We start from the raw sequence: 27,691 nt of genomic DNA on the forward strand, positions 1-27,691 counted from the left end.
AAGATACCAAGTTCCTTTTGCTTCGTCTTAATTCCTACATCAAACATATTTTGTTTTTTGAAATGATGTAAGTAGTTATAGTGGGAATTTTCTTTATTTGAAATATCAAATTAAAATGCATTTTGGATGCTAACCTGACTTTATGTTCAATTTAAATCTGAATAATACAAGTAGTTTGAGTCTGGAACAGACACCTTGTTGATGTTTCAATTTCGGCATTGAAAGCAAATTGCTATTAAACTGTGAAAATTCTAGTGATTTTTTTTTTTTTATGTTGACTCTTATTTGGCTTCCAACATTTTTTTGAAGGATAGACATTTTATTTGTCAAAAGTTTCTGTTGTTAGTAATTTCTCTAAGTGGTAATTAATTCAAGCTATAGGAGAAGGGGAAGTATTCCTGGACCTCAGGTGAATTTGAATGTCTTTGCTTGAAATGCATGTACTTTAAGCTCACCTTATAATATTTTGCCTATTATCTTTTAGAATATGGAGAGCATCTGCTAGATGAGCATATGTTATACAAAACATTAATTTTTATTTCAATGGTGAACCTTGCCATAGAAGTTTAGATGTTTCAAGTAAGCTGGTTAAGTTGTAGAATTAATATAAAATTGAGTATGTTGAAGTAAAAATTTAAGTGGGACTCTGCAAGGACTATTTTTTCAAAATTTTAAGCTTGTTTTGAATCTCTGTTTGCTTCAAAAGCTGGGCTGGAGTTGTTGCTTGATCGAGTGAATGACTTGGTTGAATTTCGTATTGATGCTGTCCTTCAAGAAATGACTAGAGTGCCACTCTGTAAGTTGCCAGAAGATGAACCACTGAGCTGTGAGGAATTTCTCCAAAAGACTAAGGTTGTTAGATAAAACTTTAATAAAGAAGAGTTCAATGACTTTGAATTAAGATATTTTCCCTTTTTTATGTTTTTATAAAAACAGTGCAGAATTAATGAAGCATGTGTGGGAAACTGAAGTAAGGAAATACCCACTTGATATGGGTATTTTATAAGGCCCAGGACCTTAAAAAGGAACAAAAATACCAAATGCAGAGGTCTGAGCTGAGATATTATTTTCTGAGCTTATTAATGTCAAGCCAACTACTGTATGATTATTTCTTCTAAGCTTTGATATCATTCAACTTAAATGTTTTTCTTCTGTGAATAGAGTCTTTTTTTGTCATTGTTGCTTATTTGTGCCTTTAAATAAGGGAATTGCCCATCTGATGCCTGTGAACAGCTCCATAACAAGTGCACTTCATTGCATGGGAGAGTAAATACTATGGAAATGATTGTATACTGAAACTGTACACAGTCGGTAATAGGATGTGCAGAATATACTCAGAAATCCCTGAGTGAAGATATCTTAGGAAAACCCCATCCTTCACCTCATCAAAATACTTTTATGTTGAGAAGGATTAACTGTGTAAGCGTGTAAATCATTAGTCGGTTAGAAAGCTGATTAAACTATAATAAAATTGAAATGTCAGAATGGTTTTTATGAGGCAGTAGTGAGATATTCTACTATTTTAGGATATAATGTGCAATTTGTGTTTTTTTCTGAAATAAACTGCTTTGGAAAAGATTGTAGAAGATCATGTAGATAATCCCCACCCCTGGACTCTTGCAGCAATAAATACTACAAATAAAATTTTGTTTATCTTAGTGTACTTACCATTTTGGCCTTTCCTTTTTTGTCCTTTGTAACAGCTCACCTTGTTGCTAAATACAAAGTAAACCCTAAAATAATATTTTATTGAATGAATGATATTTTGTAAGCCTCACAACCCATAGGGTTTTTTTGTTGATCCTGCTGATGCTTTCCTGATAGGGCTGGTACTAGAACATATTCACTAAGGTAAATGTATGTGAGAGGCAGCACAAAAACATTTCCCAGCATTGTGTGATAATTGATATTGCTTAATGTTGATCTTCTGCAAGAAAACTGAAACTGGTACATAGCAACTACAAGACCACAATAGCCAATCAGTTTGAGTTAGCAGAGTAAGTGGTATACTCGCCCCAGTTATGGGTAAAATGAAAATAGTAACAGTGTTTGTAAGCTTATCATAGTTTTTAATTAGAAGAAACTAGAAATAAGTTATGTCACTTAACAGGTGTTTTTAATTTTCCCGAAGAAATTGCTGCAACAAAAGTAGTTACAATGTCAAAAAACCCCTAGAGTACTTTGTTTAGTAGCTGATATTGCAAATCAGATCTGGCTTGTTTCTCAACTAGACTGAATCATTAGGAATATCAAAGATTGTCTTAAAATTTGGAAATGACTGCATCTTGCTAATGGCTGAATTTTTCCAAATATTGATTTTTAATTACACAGAGGTAGCCAGGTTTGATTAAGCTTAAAGAAATAGGTGCTGAAAAGGAAGAAGAAAATTAAAAGGCAATTATAGTTAAAAATGATAATTGGTTAAAGCATACTTGATCAATTTTACAGTATTAAAGAAGAAAATGCGCAATAATTAAAAAAAAAAATAAATCTCAATTTTATTAAATCTCATTCTTTGATTCCTTCTCCCCCCAGTGATTAAGTTTCTTGTTTATTCTAATCATAAATACAGCTTTTGATAGATTTTATCAAAGTGGGAAATACAATTTTCCAATACTCCTTATGGAATAGCCAAGTAATGTGAAATGGCAGTGATTAAAAGAAAGGTTAAATAGACAATAACTACACCAGAAATTTCAGAAAATTAAGCAGCACTTGATTTTGGGAGCCCTTTAATGGAACTAAGCTTTATAAACATTGAGTCATGATATTAACTATGGATGAGTCATGTGATTTCGGAAAAAAGCCATAGTAGTTTCAAAAAACATTTATGATGTCTTGTTTGGCACAACAGAGAATCCAACTCTAAATAGTTTGGAACAAACCAGTTTAAAAATAGTGTGTATTGATTTTGGTTTTCACAATTCTGAAGCCTTGATGTTTGTGTTAATAAAGGTTGATATGACCATGCAATAGACATGAGAAGCAGGAAGATAAGAGCATGTTTGTTTTGGTTTGATAACAGGAACTCTGTGTAAAAGGTTCTCAGACTTTACATTTAAAAAGCTCGCTGGTGGAAGATGCTGCTAATGAGCTGATTAACATGTTACTTGACACTGAGGTACAGGTCACTGGTGAAATAAGGGGGAAAAATACAGGTAAGATTGTACTGTAGCTCCGTACTTATGTTTCTTTTGCATGCTGATAGTATGTGTTGGGAGATATTGTAGTTGACTGAAGTATCAATCTAAAGACTTTTGTTTGAATTTGCCTGGATAATGGATCATCTAGCGATCATCTATCATCTGCAAAATATGTTAATATTATCAGTCTAACATGAATGTTGAAATATTCATGCCATGGAAGCAGCTATTTACGGGTGTTCACAAATTGCTGGACTTCCTAGAGAAATAATATTTAAATTTGGGTGATAATCATGCCTGTTTGCACTGAGTAGAGAAGGTGGGTAGGAGTAAAAGGACTGTTACATTGAGGTACAGATTACAAATGATTATAATCTGCACTTCCATAAAAGTGAGCTGTATTTCAGACATCTGTGGAGGTGTTGCTTTATTGTGTTTTCAAGTACCTGAAGTCAATTAACTAACTAGTTTTATGATGTTTTATCAACAGAAGAGGAAATAAGATCAAAAAGCTTGGCTTCCTCCCACAATTCCAGTGAGATATGGGCTGGACTGTCTCCTCCACCAAAGAGGAAGAGAACAAATTTAGAAATATTAGAAGAAGAAGCCAATGAACTGCTTTCCTACTTCAATCATCGTAATATTGATGCCCTTTTGAAAGTCACTCGAAACACTCTGGAGACCATACGCAAGCGCATCCATGCATCTTCCATCATCAACTTCTTAGGTGGCCATTTTGCAGTACTTTGCTTTCTTAGCCTATGAAAAGAAAAATGTAAATCCCAGAACTATATATAAAAAAAAAAAGAGCCACATATGTAAAAGAGTGGGGAAAAAAAGGAAATTTGAATAAACTATCTTGTTATGTCACAACTGATAACACAGTATATTTCCAAAATAATTTTTTGCCCTTTAAGAAAAAAAGTGTCATTTCAATGCTGTTTCTCTTAGGACTGAATGTACTGTTCTGAAGCTAGGTATTATATTTAGAGCTGGACTTGATAAATGGTTACCTTTTTGACCTTGGCTTTTACCTAATACTATATGAAAAAAAAAAAAAAAAAAAAAAAGTCTCTTTCTCTTACTGATTACCTTCAGATTTTTCTATACATTATGATGGCACACTCTTCTGAAGTGTTTTCTTATTACATAATTTTAAGAAACAAAAATAAAGGCATTTGTATTTGATCTCTATAGCATATAAGGCATACAATATTATGAGATTCTAAGTTTTTGTGCCCAATATAATAGACTGACTGGGAGTACAGTCCAGATAACAAAATTATCTGCTAGACAGAGTTTAGCTGCTCAGAACAAGCTGAAGAAGAGAGAAATAGCATGGCACTTAGTTTTTGCTTGTGCTGCTGTAGACTTTGCTAATACATCTGGTAAATTACTCAGGAATCTTTTTTTCCTTAAGGAATTACACTCAATACTAGGATGTATGTATTGGTTTATATCATTACAATACCTAGTGTGATGTCTTGAAAAATGTGAACAACCATAACAACCTTATTTTTTTTTTCCTTTCATTTAGAAAATCACAGTGCTCCTAAGCAGAAAAGAAGTGCTTATCCTATAATTAGGACTAGTATTAACCTATCTATCCCTAATATTGTCATGACACCCACTTTGGATGAGGTACAACAGATGCTTAATAAAGCTGTAGATAGTATTGTGAAAGTAATGAAAGGAGTTGGACAGTGGAGTAAGGAGAGAATATCCAAGGTTTGTGTCTTTATCAACCTTTCTTAAAATTAATGTTTCAAAACTACTGCAAATAGAAAAATGAAATTTTATTTCTTCCACAGAAGAAAATGTTAGAGAGAAAAGTGGCTGTGTTGTGGTGTGAGAGCAGAGACAACGATTCTGATGATGAAATGAAAGAGACTGGAAAGAAAAACATACATGGTAATGATAAACTCTGACATCACTCAATTTGAATGTTAGGTAAATGTGATTTATACAGAATGTATTATAGGATATTAAATACAGAATGCATCCAAAGCAGTAGAACAAAGACTTGATAGATTTTAATTTACCTCGTAGAAGAAATAGGATATAATAGCAACACCAGAGCTTCTCTGTGTGCTCAGGCTTGCCTGAAGATGCTTGCCTTTGTGTGGATTTGAATAAGGGCATTTTTTGTGCCTCTCAGATTTGTACTGCTTTGGGTTTTACCTGCAGCATGTGAAAAGCTGTTAGGGTGCCGGGTTTAGCAACATAGTTGAAATTTTGAATGAGTTTGGCAAACATTTATAGTTACTGTTGCTACACAAAAGATCTTTGATAATTTTCCAGTGTGGTTTGTAACTTGGCATGCTTAAATGGGATCTTAGAACTTATGGCGAAAATCCTTTAAGAAAGGTAGTTGAACTTAGATAAAACCTGGTATTGAAATGTCTATATAAATTGCAGTATTGGTGGAGAGAGGATTGTGCAGAGGATTGAATAGGCTAAAATTTCTAAAAGGTTTTTAACTTAAATGGTTTTGTGATCAGACATGGAATTAAGTTATTGAAGGCATTAATTCAAGGCAATTTAAGATGGTATCTTTGGTTGCTGGGTTTTTCTTGTATGAAATGGCTTAGAATCAAGCCCAATTGTTCTACTTTGTACTTCATGTACTTCAAAAGTACATTGAGTCTAAAAAGTAGGAAAGCAATGCTTGAATTGTTAAGAAATGAAATTGATCTTTCAAAACTAAGAATTTCTCTTGCCTGGATGAAATAAAGAATGATGGTAAATTCAGTCTTGTGGGTATTTACTAACTAAAGGACCTCCCTTAAATCTTTCTTTCCTTTTGAGGACTGGCTATAATAATCTTCTCAGATTTAATGTTAATTTGTGTTTTAAATTATTAACTGTGGTCTACCCCACATTATTTCAGAAAATACAAATATTTATGGATTTGCACAATGCTGACATATCAATAAATCACTTAGGTGCAGTGTACAGGGTAAACCTTGGGAAGAGGCAAGAGAAAAAGAAAGATTATATTTGAAAGATTGGAGTGGAACTTGTTCCAGAGTTGATAGAATACCTAGATGAAATAAGTTGCCTAAAATGGAGAGGTTTATGAATTTGTGGCAATTGTATTGGCCACCTAGACTTCTAATTGTCTTTTTGATTAGCAAGAACAATTAACTGTAAAATACATGCTTATTGAAAAATAGGTCATAGTTTTTGTCTGTAGGAATTTATTTGGCCTAAACAATATGTCTGTCCTAAAACTGCTTTTTTATTTTAATCTACCTTTATAGATAGTGTGTCAGATGCAGCATCACTCAGTTTGTCTGATCCAGTGCAAAGCCAGAACTACTTCAAGAGCATTTCAGAGAACAAAGAAATTATTAAATTAGTATCTTTACTCAGCACAGCTATTAATTCTACAAAAGGGGTAAGACAATCGAGATGTTAATTTAATATCACCAACTAAGGGATATTAATGTATTACTTTAATATCCTTGGGCAGTAAGGGTAGGCATTTGAAGCAGTGTTTAAACATATGAATAAAAAAGTGTAGGATGGTGGACAGAAAACATGTGGCTTCAAATCTGGAAATACGCTTTGAAAGCGTAACATACGTTATGTGTACTCTGCTCAAAAATTTATGAGGTTTTAAGTATTACATAAAGTAATGTAATACTTTTACATTAGTAAAACTTATGTCTGATTAAAACCATACTTCCATTGGTAAAACATCATGAAAAATGCTAGATATAGTTGAGTTGTGTGTACAATATAGAACTGGAAGTAATTGTACAAGTGTGTTAAATACAGTTTTATTCACATAAAAATTCTAATGAAACCATCATGACTTCTGGCTCATTATGGAGACTTTATGAAGACTTTTGGAAGAAAACTGGCTGTCAGCTTGGCATTTGTAAAGTGCTATATAGGATTTGATACTGGAAGTTAGGAGATTAAGGAATATGCATAATTTCCTTACTATTTTCTTATTCTGTGCAATCTCTAGTAAACTCTAGGTATTGATCTGATGTTTTCTTTGGCAAATTCTGCATCAGTTCCTCCCGGATTATCTTTCATAGCAGTTACTTCTCATTTACATTTTCCAGAACTGAGAACCAGAAAAATAATTCTGTTGCACACTCCTTAAATGATATTCAAATTAAAGATACCTGAATTGAGTGTGGAATTTAATGTCAAGATTACCCACATCATACATATAAAAAATGTCTCATAACTTCATTATTTGAGAATGAATTGTGTTACTGCTATTCTTGTTATGTTGGGCCTTGGAGCTCAGGTTTCAGTTGCTAATTGTCATGGTTTGAACTTGGCTGGCAGCCAATCACTAACTTTTTCCTGCCTGGTGAATAGGGCAGGGACAAAAAGGAAAAACTCATAGATAGAAATAGAAAACCAGTTTAATGATGGTAACAAAATAATAATAGGAAGTACAAACAGGTAATGCACAATGCGCTTGCTCACCACCTGCCAGCTGACACACAGCCTACCCCTGCAGTGATCCTGAACAGGCTGAAAATTCCAACCAGAAGGGGGAGAGAACCTTCCTCCTTTTATCTACTGAGCATGGCGTCACATGATATGGAATACTCCAATGGCCAATCTGGGCCCTACACTCCAGCTGTGCGCTCTCCCAGATCAAGAAAATTAACTGTATCTCCGCTGAAGCAAGGACACTAGTCCAATAAGTGGCAGGGAAGGACAAGTGTACTGTATCCTAGTCTTAAAGGAGGATTTTACTTACCACTGGTTCCTAGGATTTTACTGACTGAAGAATCACTTAATTGGAAAATACTGTAACTCATTCGACAAATTGAATGTGATTAGCGTACAGTTCCTGGCAAGGCTTGTGGTTGCAAATGGAATTTGCTTTAGATAAATTTACCAGCAGCCTTCTGTTTGGTGGGATGATGCAACATGCTCCACTCTGGAGTTCTTAATGTATTCTAATGAGTAGATGCTAAGAAATTATATATATGCTATACATAGAATGCTAAGAATCTTTGAATTTCTAATGTGTTTCAGGAAGTTCTTACAGCTTTGGAGAGTTTTAGTTGTTACCACCATATATGGCAGAGGGACAAGGAAGAAATCATTGATAAATTAATGATGAGAAACCCACTACTCTCTGATTTTGAATCTGAAATTCTACATTTCCAAGACTTGGAGCTGAAAATCAATTCTGAGCCTGAATACATCTGCGTGGGAGCTGTTGCACTGTACACTGGTAGAGTTCAGCTTTCCACTTCTCTCTGTCTCCTGTGGGAAGGAGAGATGGTGCTTGGTTTTGGATGGGTGATCTAGATTAAAGCTGAAAAGGAGAGAGATAATGGCTGTTTGCTGTTTTGGCTGTAAATGCATGCAAACAAAACACTAATGCAAGGGTATCTGTGAGGCTCAGCTGGAGGTTCTTCCCCCACCTGGGTGCTTCTGCTCACTTATGGGGTGGATAGTAGATGCTTGCCTATCCTTCTGTCACTGGCCCTCATAGGCACATATTTTATGGGAGTTAGATGATACATTTATGTTACTTTTCTCCTTGCCTGGCTGCATGTATTGAGACAGCTGAAAAGCCTTCTATTTAACACAGTTAAGTGAAACATGCGTGTTGCTGATTCCCTTTTTGCAATGAAAGCCAGGCCTCAAATCTTTGCTTTTTTGTAGCTCAAATTCCACATCACCTAACTAAATTTTGCATAAACATTTTACATCAGTATAGCAGAAAGGCCAGTTGGGAACTGTGATGGACTGTAAGAAATGCATACAACAGGTTTTGCAATGGATGTCAAATCTGAGGAAGCAGAATGTTTTCTTCGTTAGGAAAGAGTGTCAACTGAATGTCTTTGGTTATATCATAAGGCAAAGAACTACAGAAACAGGCTGGCTGTTGAAACTCAGTGGGTGTGAGGTGGTTCTGATATTTAATAAATCAAAAAGATTATCAGGTGAAAGAGCTAAGCATGAGAAGCAGCTCTGTGTATAAAGGAATACACACAAGTGAAATCAGCAAAATGAATAATTAGTTAACAGAGTTGAAATTATATCTAGCTAAAATTTTATCTAATGCTTGTGTTGGTATTTATTTTTGACTCTTCTATTGAGAACTGTGAGGAAGAAATTTAAATTTAATGGCAGAGTTTTAGAGAAATGGACTGAATTGTTGCAAAATTGGGCAGCAACTGAGCAAGACTTCAATTTTCTCTCTAAATATTCATCACTTGCTTCCACTGATGCTACAGATAAAACTTATAAAAATTAAATGCTTGCTGGACCATTTGGTTTCATTAAATGTCAGATAAAACTTTCTGTTTCTTCAGCTTCCATAATCAGGCTGCTACATTTCTCTGTCACATTATTTCTTTTAAAGATAAATTTTTGAAAAGACTTTAGACTTAAATGAGAATATTAACCAATTTGTTAGTGATGTGTATGACAGGAATGTGTATAATGCTATATGAACAAGATGACAAGTGTGAGGTTGAGCCTCATCTTTCCAGTAGGAAAGATGGTATATTCTGAGAAGACTAAGAGGAAAACAATCCTGAACTCCAAGCAATCCTATAAACTACTCATAGGTGTCAGTGTAATTTCATCTTTTCTGTACATGGATGATTAGACTGAAAAACCAGAACTGGGAGTAATGAGAACACATATTGAAAAAAGACTAAAAGTATATCTTAAAAAGTACATACAATATCTAAATATCTATTTGTTGTTCAATGTTTTTTTAGCTGATCTGAAGCTAGCACTGAGAGTGGAAACCAAAGCCTGGATGACTTTGCTGGGGTGTCATTGTAATAAGAAGTACAGAACAGAGATGGAAGTAATTTTTGCTTTTATAGAGGAAACTGGCAAGAAGTTAAATCGCCACATCAAGGATCTGGATGATATAAGAATAGCCATGTCAGCTTTAAAAGAGATCAGAGAACTACAGATCTCCATAGACTCTCAAATTGGGCCCATTGAGGTAGTTAACAGGGATGCTGTATGTATGGGTACTGTTTCAACACAGCGATTATTTTCTGGATTAAAACTTAACAGTGCACTTTGAAAAGTTTATGATGTAATATGTATTATATGTTGGGTGTCAGACCTGTTGTGGAACTTTGATTTGGACAAATGTATACTTGCTGAGTTGAGACGTGGTTTAATGAATAGTGCAGAAATTGAGTGATTTAAGTAAGAGGAAGATAAGAATACAAATATTTAATGCAAGAAAGCTTTTAGTACTTTGTGGAAAGAGTCTACATACGAAAAGCATTGTTTGTGCTATTTTTTTCTTTTTTTTTTTTTTTTAATAGTTTAGCATACAGAAGAGAAGAAAGCTAATGTTAGGCAGATTACGAGATTGTGTGAGAGTGATTGTTTTATCAGCTACATCACATGTTGTAATAAACACAAGCAATTGACTTCCTTAAAGAAATTCACTTACTAGAATACATTTATTGAACATCTTACAATGTAGGGACTTCTGGTCAAATGGCAGAATTAAAAACAGATAATAACTGTTTCTCTGCATTCCTGACCAGAGTATGGATTTAAGAATACTATAATTTGGCAAAATGCACCATTGACTAGATGTTCAGTAGAGTATTTTTTTTCTTAAGACATGTTTGTTATTCCTGATTGCCAATAATTTTATTATCAGGTTTGTGTCTTTATTGTTTTAAATAAAGGTGACTTAACACAGAATTCTTATTTACCAAATGTTCACAAGTCTAATATTTTGTTTTGGAGATGCAAAAACTGTGTTTGCTGTCGTGCAAATGTCTTGCACCTGTGTTTTCTGGTTCTGTTTTCTCTGAGCTGAGGTAAATTACGGAATGCAGCATGTACAAATAATGGAAATGAGTATGGAGCCCTATCATATTTTGAAGAATACAGCTCAGAAGGAATGTATTTCTCAGCCTTACAAGCTGTGAGGGTCTCCCTTGTGTGAAGGAACAAAAATAGGACAAATAGATTATAGTGAAAAGCAAAGCATATCTGCAGCTAGAACCTTCTGTGAAATTGTCATAGGTAATGGTGTCACTTAGGAGATGACATTTTGGAAGTTCCTGCTCATGTGGAGCCAAGGCAAAGGCCTAAGCTTCCAATTCTGCAAGCAGGGGCCTTGAGTGCCTAGGCACAAGGAGTTATGCTTCAAATTTTTGAAATGGAGGCTGACGTTTTTCCGCATAACGGGGTGGTAGACAGTTTTGTTTCCATTTTTGCAATTTGCCTGCAATTTGATCAAACTGGAAAATGTAAATGGAAATAATTCCACTTTATACAAAAATTTTCAGAAGAAACTGTTATGTCACAAGGTTCACAGCTACCCTATGCTGTGTTAATTTACAGTAAGTGAATTTCAGTTGTGTTTTTGTGAAACCTGACTAAGGGTTTCAGTATGTGGGGTGTTTGTATGTTGGTAGCACAGGTGAAGAATAGTGTTCTGAGAAAACAAAGGACCATTAAGTAGATTTTAAAGTAGATTCCTCATGAATGTTGAATAGTTATAACATTTGAAATAGTGGCAGCGTATTAGTTGTGGTAAATTTTGATGTGGTTTCCCAATTCTTTTTTGTTGAAAACGTGAAGTAGGGATTAAAGGTCCTTATGGAATAGGAGTTTGTTTGCTTTGCTTACTTGAAGGCTTAGATGCTCTCTTATGGCTCACCTCCTGTAATATTCAGGTGGGTCATAGCAGATAACTGAAGACATGAATCAGAAAAATATTCTCATTAAAACTAAACTAAAACCTGTAGACTTAAGAAATACTTTAACTGGAAATAGATTTTTAGAGAGGTAGATTGCACTAGGGCAAATAATCTATTAGAAAGCAGAATGCTATGTGAAAGGTAAGAAGTTAAGGAGAACTAGCTAGTTTTCATTTTGATGTTTCTTCCAGTTTGGTATTGGTTTGCCAGATTGTGATAACTGCTGTGCAAAAAGAACAGATTGTTTAACAAATCATTCTCTGTTCTTAAAAATTTAAAATGTTAGCATACGTATATGTGTAAAATTAACTTCAGTTATCATTTTGTGTATCTTGATCTATCTTTCCAACAGGAATCCTATGCTTTGTTAAACAAATATGGTCTACTTGTGGACAAGGAAGAGATAGAGAAGGTGGACACTTTGCACTACACTTGGGAAAAACTGCTAGTCCGTGCAAATGAAGTGCAGAATGAGCTCATTGCTTTGCAGCCAAACTTCAGAGGAGAGCTTATTAGAGCTGTGAAAACTTTTACAGAAGAGTGTGCACAGTTCTATGCAGATTATGATCAGGCAAGTGTTTGTGGTGTATTGTATTCAAGGAGTTTTTGAGGAGCAGTGGGAGCATGGAAAGATTGTGGAGTTGACTAACTAATGGGATGTGCCTCTACTGTCTGAATACTATGCTTACTGTTGTTAATGTGGTATTTGAGTTTCAGTGCTGGGCAGGCTTTGGTTATTTTTTGTGTGTGACTAAAGTATGTAATGCTGGTGATCAGCTATTAAAGATTAAGACCTGAGACATTTAAAATTTATGATAAACAGGTAGTTAGCATGAGCAACTGTAAAGATTGGGATTAATGAGAAAATATCTTCGAATATAAGAAGTGTTTTCTGATGTTGGGTATAAATACAAATGACTTAAGCTCTTATGTTCTTTCTCAGTAGAATATAAATGAGTCAAGCTGAACCAGTCTTGTATCATCTTCTAAGTAATGTTCATTTTTACTTGAAAAAGGAGCTACCATTGCCTAGCTTTTATACCATTATGAAAAATTCTGTATTAAAAAATACAATTGTTTGCCTTTATTATTTATTTATTTAAAAAAAAAATAAAGTGCTAGTTCGAGTAGGTAACTGTGATCTCTTCATTCAGTTGTTATCTGATGTAGGGATGGAATCCTGCAGAAAATGCTGATTAGAAATAAGTTGTATTTCTATTTCTATTTCTATTTTCACTCCTTGTTTTATTTTTTTTGTTTGTTTGTTTTTTGTTTTTTTTAGAACGGGCCAATGGTGGTTGGTTTAGAGCCTCAGGAAGCCAATGACAGGCTTACCATGTTTCAGGTACTGTTAGTTTTAAGATCTTGGTTAATACTTATTACAAGTAAACTAACGCCTGAAGGCCCTGAGAATGCAGCAGAGTAGTTATATTAATTCTCATTGATACATAGGCTTACTGATGGGGCAAAGTCTATTTTAACATAATGAAAGCTGAGTTGGTATGTTTTTATGCATTTGCAAGGAATGCTTGTTAAAATTATATTTTGTAGGATCTAAGAGAAAGGCTGCGTAGATAATGAGTAATAATTACTAGCATCAAGTATTCTAATGAGAGCCTACTCTCAAGTTGTGTTTTTGTCTGTGGGCTGTTCTTATGTTCATTATTGTGTCTTTTCCTCACAAATACATTTCTGCCCAGTCTTCTCCCTTCTCCACTTTTTTTTTTTTTTTAAGTAGTATTAAAGGTTTCCATTTAAACTGACTATTTTGCCTGTTGAAATTTTTCTTTGTACCATAATTAATTTCTGTTCCTGTAATGATGACTTCTAATGGTTTTCCTTTCCCATACTGCTATTCATTTATCTTCTTATTATGTTCCCTCAGTTATATTGCAATTGACAATTCAATTCTTTTTCCTCTGCTGCTTAAACAGTAGTAATTCTTACTTTAACCCTTCAATAAAAGAATTGCACAGCATATTTGGAGTGGTCGAATTTGTTGCATCCACCTTTCTTCACTTTGTATGTCATGCTCCACCTCTTTCATGTGCAAGCTTAGCATTTATTGTTCTATCACTGTGCCACATGGAGTAAAGGCCTCCCTGTCAACTTCTGAAGATGTGGCTCCAAGCTAACTAGAAGTTACTTTCTCTTGAAAGTTGTTGATAAACCATTGACAGTGAGAGTTATTACATCTCCTATATATCTTTCTAGTATTTACTAGTTTTTAATCACTAATGCAGATCCAAGCATAATGATAGTCCTTGAATACTTAGTTATTTAATTTAATCTTTTTCCCTTTTCTTTCTTAGAATCGATTTGATAATCTTTTTCGGAAATATATTACTTATACTGGTGGGGAAGATCTTTTTGGTTTGCCTGTTACTCGGTATCCTCAGCTGCTTGAAATAAAGAAGCAATTGAATCTGTTACAGAAACTCTATAATCTATATAACAATGTCATTGACACAGTCAGTGGCTACTATGATATTCTTTGGTCAGAATTAGACACTGCAAAAATTAACAGTGAACTTCTGGAGTTTCAGAACAGGTGAGAAACTGCAGCTGTGGTCACAATGCCTAAAATACTTTTGTTACTTCTTAAATAGGATTATAAATCATTAGCACCAATAATTGTATCTGAGCATGTATTTGTTCAGTGAAACATGAAAAATGTGAATTTTATTGAAAAATATATCCATTATCAACTTTATAAAATAAAGGAGCCAGTTTAGGCTCTAAATATTGAGGGTTATTTTTCGTTAGAGAGCTTCTTGTTTAACATTTTTTTTTGTGAGATTAGAATATATGTTAAAATTGCTGTTTATTTTGTTAATGAAGGGAAATTTCACTTGTTTGTTGAAATATTATTATTCATGACAGACAGATTCACCCTAGATGTCTAAGGCAAGTTAGTGAATTGCTGAATAGTTTTCCTACAAACTGGGATCTATTGAATGCATAGAAGCTGAGCTTGTCATCAAACCAAGAATTAAATGATTTAAAGAATTAAACCTGCGTGTTCTAAGGAACAGGTTTTTTTCTAGAGCACAGAGCAGTGCGTATCATGAGCCTCACCAAAAGATGAAATCAAGATGTAAAGTGGTTCAGTTGTTTTTGAAGATTGCTTGGACAAGTATATTAGAATTATGCAGCTACAGTCTTTGAAGGAGGAACCTGTAGGTGCCTGTTCAGCTACCAGTCAGTGAAATAGACTGGAAACAGATTTTCTCACATGCAGAATCACATACAGAATCTTCAGAATACAGGTAACCTGAATTTGGAAGATATGTGGTCTGCTGTTAAAACCATATACTGCAGTTAAGCGGGTGATAGAAAGAATATCTGAAACTTCGAAAAAGCTTGCATTATTTCTATATAGATGCCGTAAGCTTCCTCGTGGTGTAAAGGAATGGCAGGCCTTTTTTGACCTAAAGAAGATCATTGAGGACTTAAGCGAATGTTGCCCATTGCTTGAGCGTATGTCAAGTAAAGCAATGATGCCTCGGCACTGGAAGCGGATTACAGATCTGACTGAACACAACTTTGATGTGGAAAGTGAAACATTCAAACTGAGGAATATAATGGAAGCTCCACTATTGAGATATAAAGAGGAAATAGAGGTATTGTGAAGGAAGAGAAATGGATGCATGAAACAAAACAATCTGCTCAAATAGTGTAGGAGTAACAGCAGTAAGAAGGAAAACTGAATTGGAGTTGTTCAGCCTGTAGAAGAAAAGCATCTGGGGAGACGTTATAGCAGCCTTTCAGTACTTAAAAGGGGCTACAGGAAAGATGGGGTTGGACTCTTTCTCAGGGAGTGTAGTGACAGGATGAGGGGTAATGGGTTTAAACTGAAAAAGAGTAGATTTAGATTAGATATTAGGAAGAAATAAGATAGAAATTCTTTACTGTGAGGGTTGTGAGACACTGGAACAGGTTGCACAACCAGAGGTCATAGATGCCCCCTCCCTGACAGTGTTCCAGGCCAGGTTGGATGGGGCTTTGAGCAACCTGATCCAGTGGAAGGTGTCTGTGCCCATGGCAGGGGGGTTGGAACTAGATGATCTTTAAGGTCCCTTCCAACCCAACCTAATCTATGATTCTATGATTTCTAAAGAAAGAGCAGAGAAATGGACTATCACTTCAGCTTTCTGTATAAATAATGACACCAATGTATTGTGGTGTCAACTCCTCTTTTTAAATCATGCAACTTGGCCCAGGAGTTAATTTGTGAGGGTGCTTTGCTTTTAAACATTAAAGATATGAAAAGTAATCACTGTATTATCCTTTTATTCCCCCCAAAGCTAGCAATATTGTGAGGTGGTATGCAGATTATTAGCTGTGGTGCTTATATGTCTGTAGATCTTTCCACTTGATAAAAAGTTGCTCGTCAGCCTTACTAGGATTAAAGGAAATATGAGTTAGGTTTGTATACCAGAAATTTGAAACATTCATAGCTTGTTTTGACATCCTATTTATTTGAAAGGATATCTGCATAAGTGCTGTGAAAGAGAGAGACATTGAGCAGAAGTTAAAACAAGTGATAGCTGAATGGGACAACAAGACATTTATCTTTGCAAACTTTAAAGCCCGTGGGGAACTTCTTTTAAGAGGTGACAGTGCATCAGAAACAATTGCTACCATGGAGGACAGCTTGATGATTCTTGGCTCTCTCATGAGTAACAGGTAATGAGGTGGGGGGGTGGGGATAAAAATATCAGCAAGAGGCTTTGTTTTATTGAACAAATCTATTTTTTATAGAGAAGAAAAATAAACATCTAGATGAAAACTAAGAGCTTGCTTGTTCTTGATCTGTTCATGGGCTAGATCTTATTGTCTGTATCCTTCCAGTAAGTTCTTTTGAAAGCATATGGATGCAGCTCAAACTTCCTGAATTATCAACTGGACAGTGTTGGTGCAAGAAACCAGTAATGAGCATAATGGGGAACACTGCCTGGATGTGGCAGGCATCCTACAGGCATTGCTACTCTGCCCCCTGTGTTAGGTCACTGCCTCATGCTGAAGGTGCTGAAAATAATCCCAGTTAAAATGAGCTTCAGTTTGTCTGGTTTCACATGCCAAAGCCTGCAGGTAAAATAAGAAACACAGAACCTGATCATCAGGCAGATGTTCAAAAGCAAGAGTTCAATGGGTAAGCTCCTCTAGGAGTCTTGCAGCTTTCAAGACGTTGCATAGTACCTTTTTGAAACCACTTTATCTTAGAATGAAATTGAAATCTTACTCCTGTTCAGATTCTGTAGGATGAGAGCTGTGCTACACACCATGTGTACAAAGCAACAAGTTGAAGCTGATTTAGTTTATAGCTGCTAAGTAGCTGAATTGAGTGAAGTATAGGATTTTGTACTTTCATTTGTCAAAGATACAAGCAGCAATATTATTCCTCGTCCTTGTAATGTACAGACTTTCAAGAGACTTGTTTCCTTCTTGAAATAAAACAAGAGTCGTCTTTTTATTTTAGATACAACACACCATTCAAGACACAGATTCAGAAATGGGTGCATTATCTTTCCAACACAACAGATATCATTGAGAACTGGATGACTGTGCAGAACTTGTGGATTTATTTAGAAGCTGTTTTTGTTGGTGGTGACATAGCAAGGCAGCTTCCAAAGGTTTTAAGACATGCCTTTCTTCAGTTTGTTTTTGGTTGTTTTTTTTTGTTTTTTTTTTTTTTTACATTTTAAGAATAAAACTTAACTGTGATGTTGTAATTAATGCAGTAACATAAGCTGCATTTTTTTGGTACTTAACAAAACTAGTCATGCTAAGAAATTAGGTAAACAATGTCAACAGAAATATCATGTTAGAAAGAATAATAGAATTGTTTGAGCTAGTTGATCTTTCTAGATTGTAAATTTTTTTAACCAATATGTGTTTTAAGTGTTGTGCCTAGTAGTGGCCTAGTCTAGTTAGACTAGCTTAGTAGTATCTACCACTAGCCTAGTAGTACCTAGGGATCCTTATCTTAAACTTCCATACATAGCTTTTCAAATGAAAAAATAACTTTAGTTTTAGGGCATAATGAGTTTTCTTTAAGAATGGATTGAAAGAGAAAGTAGATTGCAGCCTTGACAGTCAAGTATAAAATAAGCTGTATTGTGTAAGCAGAACTTTGTTTTTCTAAAATTAAAAATCTTTAGAAGTTGGACATGGGATTACTAGTGAGAAGATTATTGGTGAGATTACTGAGTGCCAGTTCTGCAAGTAAGTGACTTTTCCCTCTTTTCGTTCCTTCATCTCTTTCACATTGTCATGTTTCAACAGGAAGCAAAGCGTTTCTCTAACATTGATAAATCCTGGGTGAGGATCATGACCCGAGCTCATGAAACACCTAATGTTGTTCAGTGCTGCATTGGAGATGAAATCATGGGACAGTTACTACCACATTTATTAGAACAGCTCGAAATCTGTCAGAAATCACTCACAGGGTAAGATTACTACCAAATCAGTCTTGAGCAGATGGTTGTGAATTGTATAAGTAGGCAAAGAGCAATTACTTGAGTACTGTCCTATGGACTTTGCAAAGCCCATGTTTTATTCTACTATGAATTCAGTTGAACTGAACAAACAGGTTCGCATGATGATACAATACTGCCAGTGAAATTGCTAGCAACTCACAAGTATTTGACTTGTGACTAAGCTGTCACTCACTGTCTATCTCTGTTGAAACCAAAGCTTGTTTCAGCCTAGTTTCAATCCAGAAGGCAGTCTAGATCTGAATGTGCTATTCAGACCCTTCATGAAGCTGGGAGAAATTCAGCATGAGAGACCTAAATAGCAAGTAACAGACTGCATGTAAAAATATTTTATTTTCCTTTAGTTTATTTTCTTTTTACTGCTGCTTACATCATAGCAAATAATAAAAGCTTTCTGTGAAATGATTTCAGATGCTAAAAGAGTAGCTTTAATGCAGGTACTTAACATGAAGGTATGATGGATAAGAATTGTTGTTGTTGTCACTGTGAAAAATTGCAATGATACGTTGTGAGAAATGCCTTCTTTAAAGAGGTGAAGATGTATAAATTAATTCACTTACCATCTACCCCCCTCCCCTGCCATTTTTTTGGGAAATGCAGGTACCTGGAGAAAAAGCGCCTCCTATTTCCACGATTCTTCTTTGTGTCGGATCCTGCTCTCTTAGAAATTCTTGGCCAGGCTTCAGACTCTCACAGTATACAGGCACATCTGCTGAATGTCTTTGACAACATTAAAACTGTCAGGTTCCATGAAAGGGTATGTACTGCCCACACTTTAATGTTAATTCTTTCATATTAACAATGTGCTATAGTTGTTCAATAAGAAAGCTACCTGTGTGCATGGGGAATTCAACTGTTTTACCAAGCTCATCAACTGTTTGATGTTGTGTAGGCTTTCTTCATTTAAGATTTAGTTTCACATCCTCGTTTACTAGGAAAACTCTATATGGAATAGCAAAAAACCTCCAAAATTTGCACCAGTGCTTAGGTTTCAGAAAAAAATACAAAGCTGCTGTACTGTCTTCTGTGGCTGAATACAGGTTAGCATCCCTTCAAATAAGTTTCTGATTCTTTATGAGCATATTTGTATATTTAGATTGCCTGTACGTGTACTTTTTCATTTTTATTTTAAGAAAAAGTGTATTTAGTCTCTCACCTGTTTCTGAGTTATCCCTAATATCCTTTAAAACATACTATTTGAAGAACAATTTTCTTATACACTTTACATGAACGGATAGCCACACATTTTTTTTTTTTTTTTCCTGTGTATGTATACATTTTCTTAGAAATTCACTACCTCCCCATTCATTTGAAATTTATTTGGTTGACCATGTTCCTTAACTTATGTGTTTCCATTATTTTTAATTGTAAGGCTGTAAATTTTGTTAAGCTATTAACCCACAAGTTATGGGGGAAGGTTGACTTTATTGTGACTGGAAAGTGGATGTTGTCATTGAAACTTAAGTGAAATTCCAGAATTTCCAGTGTTTTGGAGTTTGTCTCCTTGTTCAGATGACAGTTTTGTTTGAAGCCTTTCTGCACACCAGAAGTAATGATTTGATTGTTTTTACATTTCACTTAACAGGTTGGTATAATTTATTAGTTTATTAGTTGCCTAAATAAGTTTAATGGAGTGATGTCAGGAAAATTAGACATTTATAGTAAAGATAACAATAAATCTACAAACATAAAATGCTCTTGCTTTACTTTTCTTAGATCTATGACCGTATATTGTCAATTAGTTCACGAGAGGGTGAGACTGTAGAGCTGACTAGACCTGTAATGGCTGAAGGTAACGTTGAAGTTTGGCTTAATTCCCTGTTGAAGGAATCTCAGCTGTCACTGCATCACATTATTCGCCAGGCAGCTGTGCACATCCAGGAATCTAGTTTCCAGCTGACTGAATTTCTTTCTACTTACCCAGCCCAGGTAATATCATTGTTAAATCACTGAAGAATTGTTCACAGTTATAGAGCACATTGGGGTTTTTTTCTTGTCTTTGCAATCAAAGCTGCAGCTAGTGTTATAGATGCAAAACTGACATTTATTTTACCTTAATCACCTCAGTCTTTTAAGTTACACTTTACATATCTGAAACCAAAAGAAGAAAACACTCTGAAGCTCTTGTTAAAATATAATGCTGAATTCAATAAATTAATGCAGTGGAGTTAACACTATTTCTTTATAAGCTTAGTACTTGACTACTGAAGGAAAAGTAGTAGAACTGTATGTGTTATCTACTCAGGAAAACAGTATATATTGCTAAAGATTTGGAGCTAAGGGTAGTGCTGAGAGAAAATTATTTTCCTAGTAGAAGCTTCTTGTGATCAGGAATGTTGAAGAGGGTAAAAAGAGTTTGTGAATTGTGAATTGAGAAAAAAAAAATTAAATGGAAGCATTAATTATTCATGAGTTATTCATTATATATACAAAGTAAATTAATTATGTATAGTATTTTTATATATATATATATGTTGTAAATTATGTTGAACAGCTGTATCAGCAGTGCACCATAGACAATATCTACAAGACTGAAGTGTGGGCTTAACTATTCGTTTATGAATGGAGTTGACACACATAAAACAAATGCATAGGCTGAATGGCCTCTATATGGATGCATGAAAAAATAATTTTATACAGATAGTAGCAGAACCATTTCTTTAATTTATCTGTGTCTGTGAATGTACATTTTAGTTGAAAGAGAAAAGATTATGAAGCATATACTTTTATGTTTTTTATGTTTCCTAAGGTTGGGTTGTTGGGGATCCAAATGATTTGGACAAGAGACTCAGAAGAAGCTTTGACTAATGCCAGGTATGATAAAAAAATTATGCGAAAGACGAACCAGTTTTTCCTGGATCTTCTAAACATGCTGATAGATATGACAACAAAAGACCTTAGCCCAGTTGAGCGAGTTAAATATGAGACATTAATCACTATTCATGTGCATCAGAGGGACATTTTTGATGGTCTGGTAAGTACTGAAAAATTTACAATAAGCTATGAGGTGGTTTCCATGTAAAACGATAAGAAAGGACAAGAATAAAGTATTGCTATGCCTGAACTCTTACCTTTTAAGCTAAACATTTAATTTCAGTACTGTAATTATGTGACCTGAAGCATTATAAAAATGCTGATGTTTCTTCAATCCATGTCTTAGTTTCTCTTTAAGTAATCCAGTGTTGTTTTTTTTTTCCCCTTCAGAGTACTAAAATTAGGAAAATGAAAGCATTTACTACTTAAACATTCAAATTTAAAAGTTAACGTGCCCTTTTACCTATATGAAGCTCTGGAACTGACTCTTGAAATCAAGCTGAGGAAAGAATTACTGAGTTTTAACCTGTGACTGATAGGCAGGCACCTACTTTTTCATTGTAGAATTAGTTATTTCTAGTGATAATCATCTTAAGTATAATTTTTAGATACAACTTGCAGGACACCTTTTAAACTCTTGTTTTAATATTCATTTGGTCAACTTTGAATTACTCTCAGATCTGAATTTCTTAACTAATACCTGCACCATGACATTGTCTCGAAATACCTTTTTTTCCATTTGCATGTGGTTTTATACAGTTGTCATGACTTTTTTTTTTTTTTTTTTTTTTAATCATCACATTATGTGCTACCTACTCACATGTAAAAATAAAATGGTGGAGATGAGTAAAAGAAATGACTGAACTTAATGACTTGTTTGAGACTTATGGACTACTCATTTGTATTTAGAATTTTGACACACTTCAATCTAAAGCTTGAAGTTCCTTTGCCTTAGTATGGGTTTCAGGGACATCATTAACACATTAGCAGTTTTTGTGTTAAAAATCAAAATAGGATCTCCACTGTTCTTGTGTTACTAGCTGTTCTTCATGCCTTTTATTGTGATTGCAGTGCTGCCTTTGCAGTACTACTTAGATGAGATAATATGAATACAAAAGTAAACATTAACCATGAATTCTACAGCTTTCTTTCCCCTTCTTTTCTTAGTGTTGCATGCATATCAAGAGCCCTACAGACTTCGAGTGGCTCAAACAGTGTAGATTTTATTTCAATGAAGACTCTGATAAAATGATGATTAAGATCACTGATGTGGGTTTCACATACCAGAATGAATTCTTGGGCTGCACTGACAGGCTTGTCATAACACCTCTTACAGACAGGTAAAAAAGACTGATTTTATTCCTTTATTCATTGATGCCCAACCTAGGCTTTTACAAGAGCAATTTAGTCATTCCTATTGGATGCAAAATAGGTCTCTGCAGAGTTTATCGTTCGTGGTCTCATCAAAGTCAATGATTTTACATGGAATACATGAATATTTTTGTTTCTGTGCCTTACAATATAAATAACTTTCTGTTTAATTTTTGCTACATACTTGCGTGATCGCCATATGTATGATGTGTGGGACTTGTTTCTCATGTATGTTAGGTTAGTATACCTGAGGATCAGCTAGATCCAACAAATACAATATGCAGAGAGAGATACAGGAAAAAACTGATTACAGGCAAGCTAATGAAAATGTTTAAGGAAGAATAGACAAGAAAACCAGTTTTATTCAGATGTTGAAAGAATTGCAGTGCTAATAGCAGAGAGGTCTACCTACCTAACTGGAATAACACAAAGAATGTTTTATAATCTATAATTGGCAGAATAACGGCATTGGGTATTTTTGGTTTGATTTTGGTTTGGTTTTTAACTACTCCATGCAGCAAATTCTAGAGCTTCTCTTTAAATATAATTGTCAGCTGGTGTTTTACTGCATTACACATAGAAGTTTCATTTATGAAAATGGGATGCACTCTATGATCAAATTTTAAAAGTGGATGAGAAAGGAAAGGTTAGCTGTCTTTCATTATTGTACTCCACAGTATAATGTACTTCAGAACAACTTCAGTTGAAGTAATTCAGGAACTAGCCTAACCAAATTAGATTAGGCAGCATCTCTGTATCTGCTTTATTCCCTTCTCATATTCTTTCAGGTGATTGATTATTGAGGATTATCTGTTCTTCCACTTTATGTATGAGAAGACAGACCTTAATATTACCTTCATCAGAGACTGAGTGAAGGGTTTTCCTTCTTAGTGATTTAAATTGTAATTAGAGGCATGTGATTTTAGCAGTTTCCTTGTTTCCTTAAATCAGACAATTCCTCATGTAACACACTTGAGTAAGTTCCTCTGGCGCTATACAAAAAACTGTACACTGCAGCCCATTGATGATATCCTGTTGCCTTTTAGATGTTACATCACTTTGGCTCAAGCTTTAGGCATGAACATGGGTGGAGCACCTGTAGGACCTGCAGGAACTGGAAAAACTGAAACCATCAAAGATATGGGACGGTGCCTTGGAAAATATGTAGTTGTCTTCAACTGTTCAGACCAGATGGATTTCCGAGGGCTTGGGAGGATCTTCAAAGGTAAGGTGTGGACCAAAGGTAGGATGTTGGTCAAAGGGTCAACTGTATCTTGGGATGCATTAAGTGTAGTATAACTAACCATTTAAAAGAAGTGATTGTCCTACTATACTCAGCATTGGAGTGTCTCACCTCAAGTACTGTGTACAGTTTTGAGTCAACAATGTAAGAAGAATATAAAAATAGTAGAATGTGTCCAGATGAGAGCAGCAGAAATGGTGAAGTAGCTAGACATCGTGACTTACGAGGGGCAGCTGAGTATACTAGGTTTGTTCATTTTAGAGAAAAGGAGATTGAGGGGTGCTCTCATTGCTGTCTACATCTTCTCCATGAGGGAGAGTGGAGAGGGAGGTGTTGATCTCTTCTCTCTGGTGTCTGATGGTAGGACATGAGGGAATGGTTTAAAGCTGCATCAGGTGAAGTTCAGAATGGATATTAGGAAAATGACTCATTGAGAGAGTGGTCAAGCACTGCATCAAGCTTCCCAAGGAAGTAGTCAGGGCTCCAAGCCTGCCAGTGTTCAAGTAATGTTTGGACAACGGTCTTAGATACATGGTTTAACTTCTAGGTAGCCCTGTGGGAATCAGAAGTTGGACTTGGTGATCCTTATAAGTCCTTTACAAGTCAGGATATTCTGTGATTATGTGATTCTATGGACTATGTGAAAGTTACAAATGCTGAAACCATCTTTATAAAACAAGGTCAACACATGATCAGCAAGCGGTTTTCAGCCTTTTAATAAATGCAGGTAATTAATATTGTGTTAGGGATGTAAAATACATTTGTAACGCTGTCTCCAAGAAATAGAAATATTTGAAAACATAAGGCAGTTTATGAAAGGATAAATAATCAAGGAGGTCTGCCAGTACAAAAAAGAAAAAGCTGTGAAATTTCTTGTTGAACTAGTGGAATGTGTTGGATTCTGATTTCAGTATTTTGTCTCCTTCAAATGTCAAAGTTCTTATCAGTTGAAGGAAATGCATGAATAGCACTATATATGATAAAAACAGTTGGCACAACTCCCTGAAGTTAGATGTAGATGATAATTTTTTTTTAGGCACCTGAAATTGATATCCATCAGTCATGGTGAATGTCAAATTAGTGGAGGTCCTTGACTTTTGTATTGTTGCAAGTGACTGTGTTGATGATTTTTTGCTTTGTTTTCCTCAAAATATCTGAGGAAGAATGGAATTTTGGCACAGACAGACCCATAACTTCTTAACAGGTTAAAGCAATTTTATTGTTCATTTTAATCTGTGCAATAAGCTGTTGACAACCCATCATATTTTCATAGCCTTATTGCAGGGAATTTTTTTTGAGGAGAAGGGAGGAACAGGAAAACATTCAAGATACTGAGAGAAGGAGCAGAAATTGAACAATGTAATATCCTATACAAGTGTGAGGACTTTTGAACTTTTTGAGTTCTTGCTTAAAATAGAAACTCTTCTTTCTCATCTTTCAAAATAAACACATTTTTTGCCTGAGGTAGATTAACGTGATTTTTTGTCTTATGAATTGCACCAGAAAAGGGCTAACAACATAATGGTCAGATGCTTAGTTGCTTTTCTCTTTGAAGGTCTTGCTCAGTCTGGCTCCTGGGGTTGCTTTGATGAATTCAATCGTATTGATTTACCAGTACTATCAGTAGCTGCACAGCAAATTGCAGTTGTGTTGACATGTAAGAAGGAACATAAAAAAAGCTTTATTTTTACTGATGGAGATAATGTGGAAATGAACCCAGAATTTGGCATCTTTCTTACTATGGTAGGTACTCAGTAGGTTTCCAGTATGCCACTGATGATTGTACAATAATCACTGTTAACCTGCAATGTTAAATGTACTTGCTAATTTACTCAGCTCAACTGACAGTTTGAGAACATTGAGCATTACTGTGAAGACAGTTTACAGGGTCTTGTTTCAATGACATGAAGCACATGAATTAACAAATGCAGCCAGCGCTGTAAATACAAGCTATTATCTCAGTGCTAGATTACTACTGCAGGCTGCATTCTGGTTTGCAAAGTATGCTTTTTGCTATAAGTACCGAAAATTTGCCATAGATATATAGGTAGGAATAGACAGTAAAAACAGGACCTATAAAACAAATACAGATTTGAAGGGTTTAGGTGGAACATTTTTCATACTTCATGCATGTGAGAGAGGCTAAAATTCTGGAGAGATGTGGTAAATCTGCATGGCAAATAATTTTTACGTGTTATTTAAAGCCAAAAAGCTTTTTATGTTTAACCAGATTACACATTCCTGTGCTAATTCTTCTGTTTGTGCAAGGTGCACACAACTTCAAAACCTGTTCTTCTGTCCAGAATCCAGGATATGCTGGACGGCAAGAACTCCCTGAGAACCTGAAGATCAACTTCCGTTCAGTGGCTATGATGGTTCCTGATCGTCAGATCATAATTCGTGTCAAACTGGCTAGTTGTGGTTTCATTGCTAATGTTGTATTGGCAAGGAAATTCTTTACACTATACAAGCTGTGTGAAGAACAACTGTCAAAGCAGGTGATTACTTTCATATGAGGAAAAATTATCTTAGGGAAAAACTATGTGTGATGTCATAAATTATTAGCATCTTTGTGAACACAATTGAAAACTTCATGTTCACTAAGCAAGCTAAATGACACTTGCAGTTTAGTAGTGCAACCCTCTGCTGCCCTGGAGCATTAACTCCTGCTGCAGGTTGTCTGTACAAGAATGGGACTGTCATTCAGAACACTGCTTATTATAAAGATTTAGCTTTAATAAATGGTGATTGAAGCAAATAAAGGTCTTGTATATTAGTTGGTCTGGTAGAGTGGATTGAGAGGCATTTGGTTTGTGCTGCCCATGCTTGTTTAGATATTTCTCAAATAAAGTCAGTTTCCGAGGTCCATGGAGAATTAAAAATAATGCTGATAGTTTATTTCTTAATAGTCCTTGGGAACCTTATCTTGGTTCAAAGACTTGTGATTACATTTCTTTTTCCTGTCCCACCTTACAGGTAAGAAATTACAGATGGTAGCAGAGGTGGGGAATGAAGTCTCCCATAATCATACAGCCAAAGACCAGTAGTTGTGTGTTAGGAGCCATTTGTGCCACATGCACCACTTCTTGTGCATATCCATACCTTAAATGATAAATAAGAATTGTTTCATCTCAGTTAACTGGAGGAGAATTTTCCCAAACGTTGCATATCTTCTAGGTGCATTATGATTTTGGCTTGCGGAATATATTGTCAGTGCTACGTACACTAGGAGCAGCAAAAAGAGCAAATCCCACAGATACTGAAGCTACCATTGTCATGCGTGTGCTGAGAGACATGAACCTGTCTAAACTAGTAAGTTCTTAAGGTCTGGTGAATTAATTAAACTGCACTTCAGAGATATGTTTGGTGTTTTTTTTATTTTTTTTTTTTTTATTTTTTTTCTTTTAAATGCAATTTAAATCTGTTAAGATGATCACTAGAAGATTGAATGTGACCTTTACACTGAAGCTAGCTTGGAAATGTTTCATTCTCTGGATGGTCTTTGGTACTGGTTTTGGCTGGGATAGAGTTAATTTTCTTCATAGTACATTTGATGGGGCTGGAGAGGGAGCGAGTGAGGGACTGTGTGGTTCTTGACTGCCTACCTGGCTTAAACTGCACCACCTTGAATTGTTCAGAATTTTCTTCAAATATTTCCCCTGCTACCTGTAGAAATAAGTGACCAAACAGAAGTCTAAGCAGTAACCTCTTCAGAACCTTTGACCTAAAGTAGTCACTCTTTTGAAATAATCTGTTATTTGTAGTAATGAGTACTATCTCATCTGTCTTAAATAGCTAACAAAATCTCTCCTGTTGCTGTGATACTTCATGTCCTTTATTATAGTTTTTTTATACCTTAGACAAATAATTTACTACTTGTATAAATTTTATTGCTAAAATCTTTAAGTAGAAGTAGTCTGTATGTTAGTG

The 27,691-nt window shown here is 35.1% G+C and overlaps 1 protein-coding gene across 1 annotated transcript in view; it reads left to right on the forward strand.

Annotated features, from left to right (window-relative positions):
- The window catches only part of DNAH5 (dynein axonemal heavy chain 5), a 132,740-nt gene that overhangs the window by 36,342 nt on the left and 68,707 nt on the right, over positions 1–27,691 (forward strand). Inside the window, exons 18-40 of the mRNA XM_026841388.1 lie at positions 707–852; positions 3,026–3,166; positions 3,612–3,870; positions 4,681–4,871; positions 4,955–5,054; positions 6,407–6,543; positions 8,160–8,361; positions 9,866–10,101; positions 12,186–12,404; positions 13,116–13,178; positions 14,146–14,384; positions 15,216–15,456; positions 16,323–16,522; positions 17,316–17,469; positions 18,122–18,285; positions 18,934–19,090; positions 20,050–20,262; positions 21,083–21,307; positions 22,315–22,487; positions 23,565–23,743; positions 25,317–25,504; positions 26,065–26,259; positions 26,939–27,073. Of these exons, the coding sequence (XP_026697189.1) occupies positions 707–852; positions 3,026–3,166; positions 3,612–3,870; positions 4,681–4,871; positions 4,955–5,054; positions 6,407–6,543; positions 8,160–8,361; positions 9,866–10,101; positions 12,186–12,404; positions 13,116–13,178; positions 14,146–14,384; positions 15,216–15,456; positions 16,323–16,522; positions 17,316–17,469; positions 18,122–18,285; positions 18,934–19,090; positions 20,050–20,262; positions 21,083–21,307; positions 22,315–22,487; positions 23,565–23,743; positions 25,317–25,504; positions 26,065–26,259; positions 26,939–27,073 (4,157 nt within the window). The remainder of the gene's footprint in view (positions 1–706; positions 853–3,025; positions 3,167–3,611; positions 3,871–4,680; positions 4,872–4,954; positions 5,055–6,406; positions 6,544–8,159; positions 8,362–9,865; positions 10,102–12,185; positions 12,405–13,115; positions 13,179–14,145; positions 14,385–15,215; positions 15,457–16,322; positions 16,523–17,315; positions 17,470–18,121; positions 18,286–18,933; positions 19,091–20,049; positions 20,263–21,082; positions 21,308–22,314; positions 22,488–23,564; positions 23,744–25,316; positions 25,505–26,064; positions 26,260–26,938; positions 27,074–27,691) is intronic.

Source organism: Athene cunicularia (genome assembly GCF_003259725.1).
Source record: "Athene cunicularia isolate RWA chromosome 2 unlocalized genomic scaffold, athCun1 chr2_part1, whole genome shotgun sequence".
Taxonomy (NCBI): domain Eukaryota; kingdom Metazoa; phylum Chordata; class Aves; order Strigiformes; family Strigidae; genus Athene; species Athene cunicularia.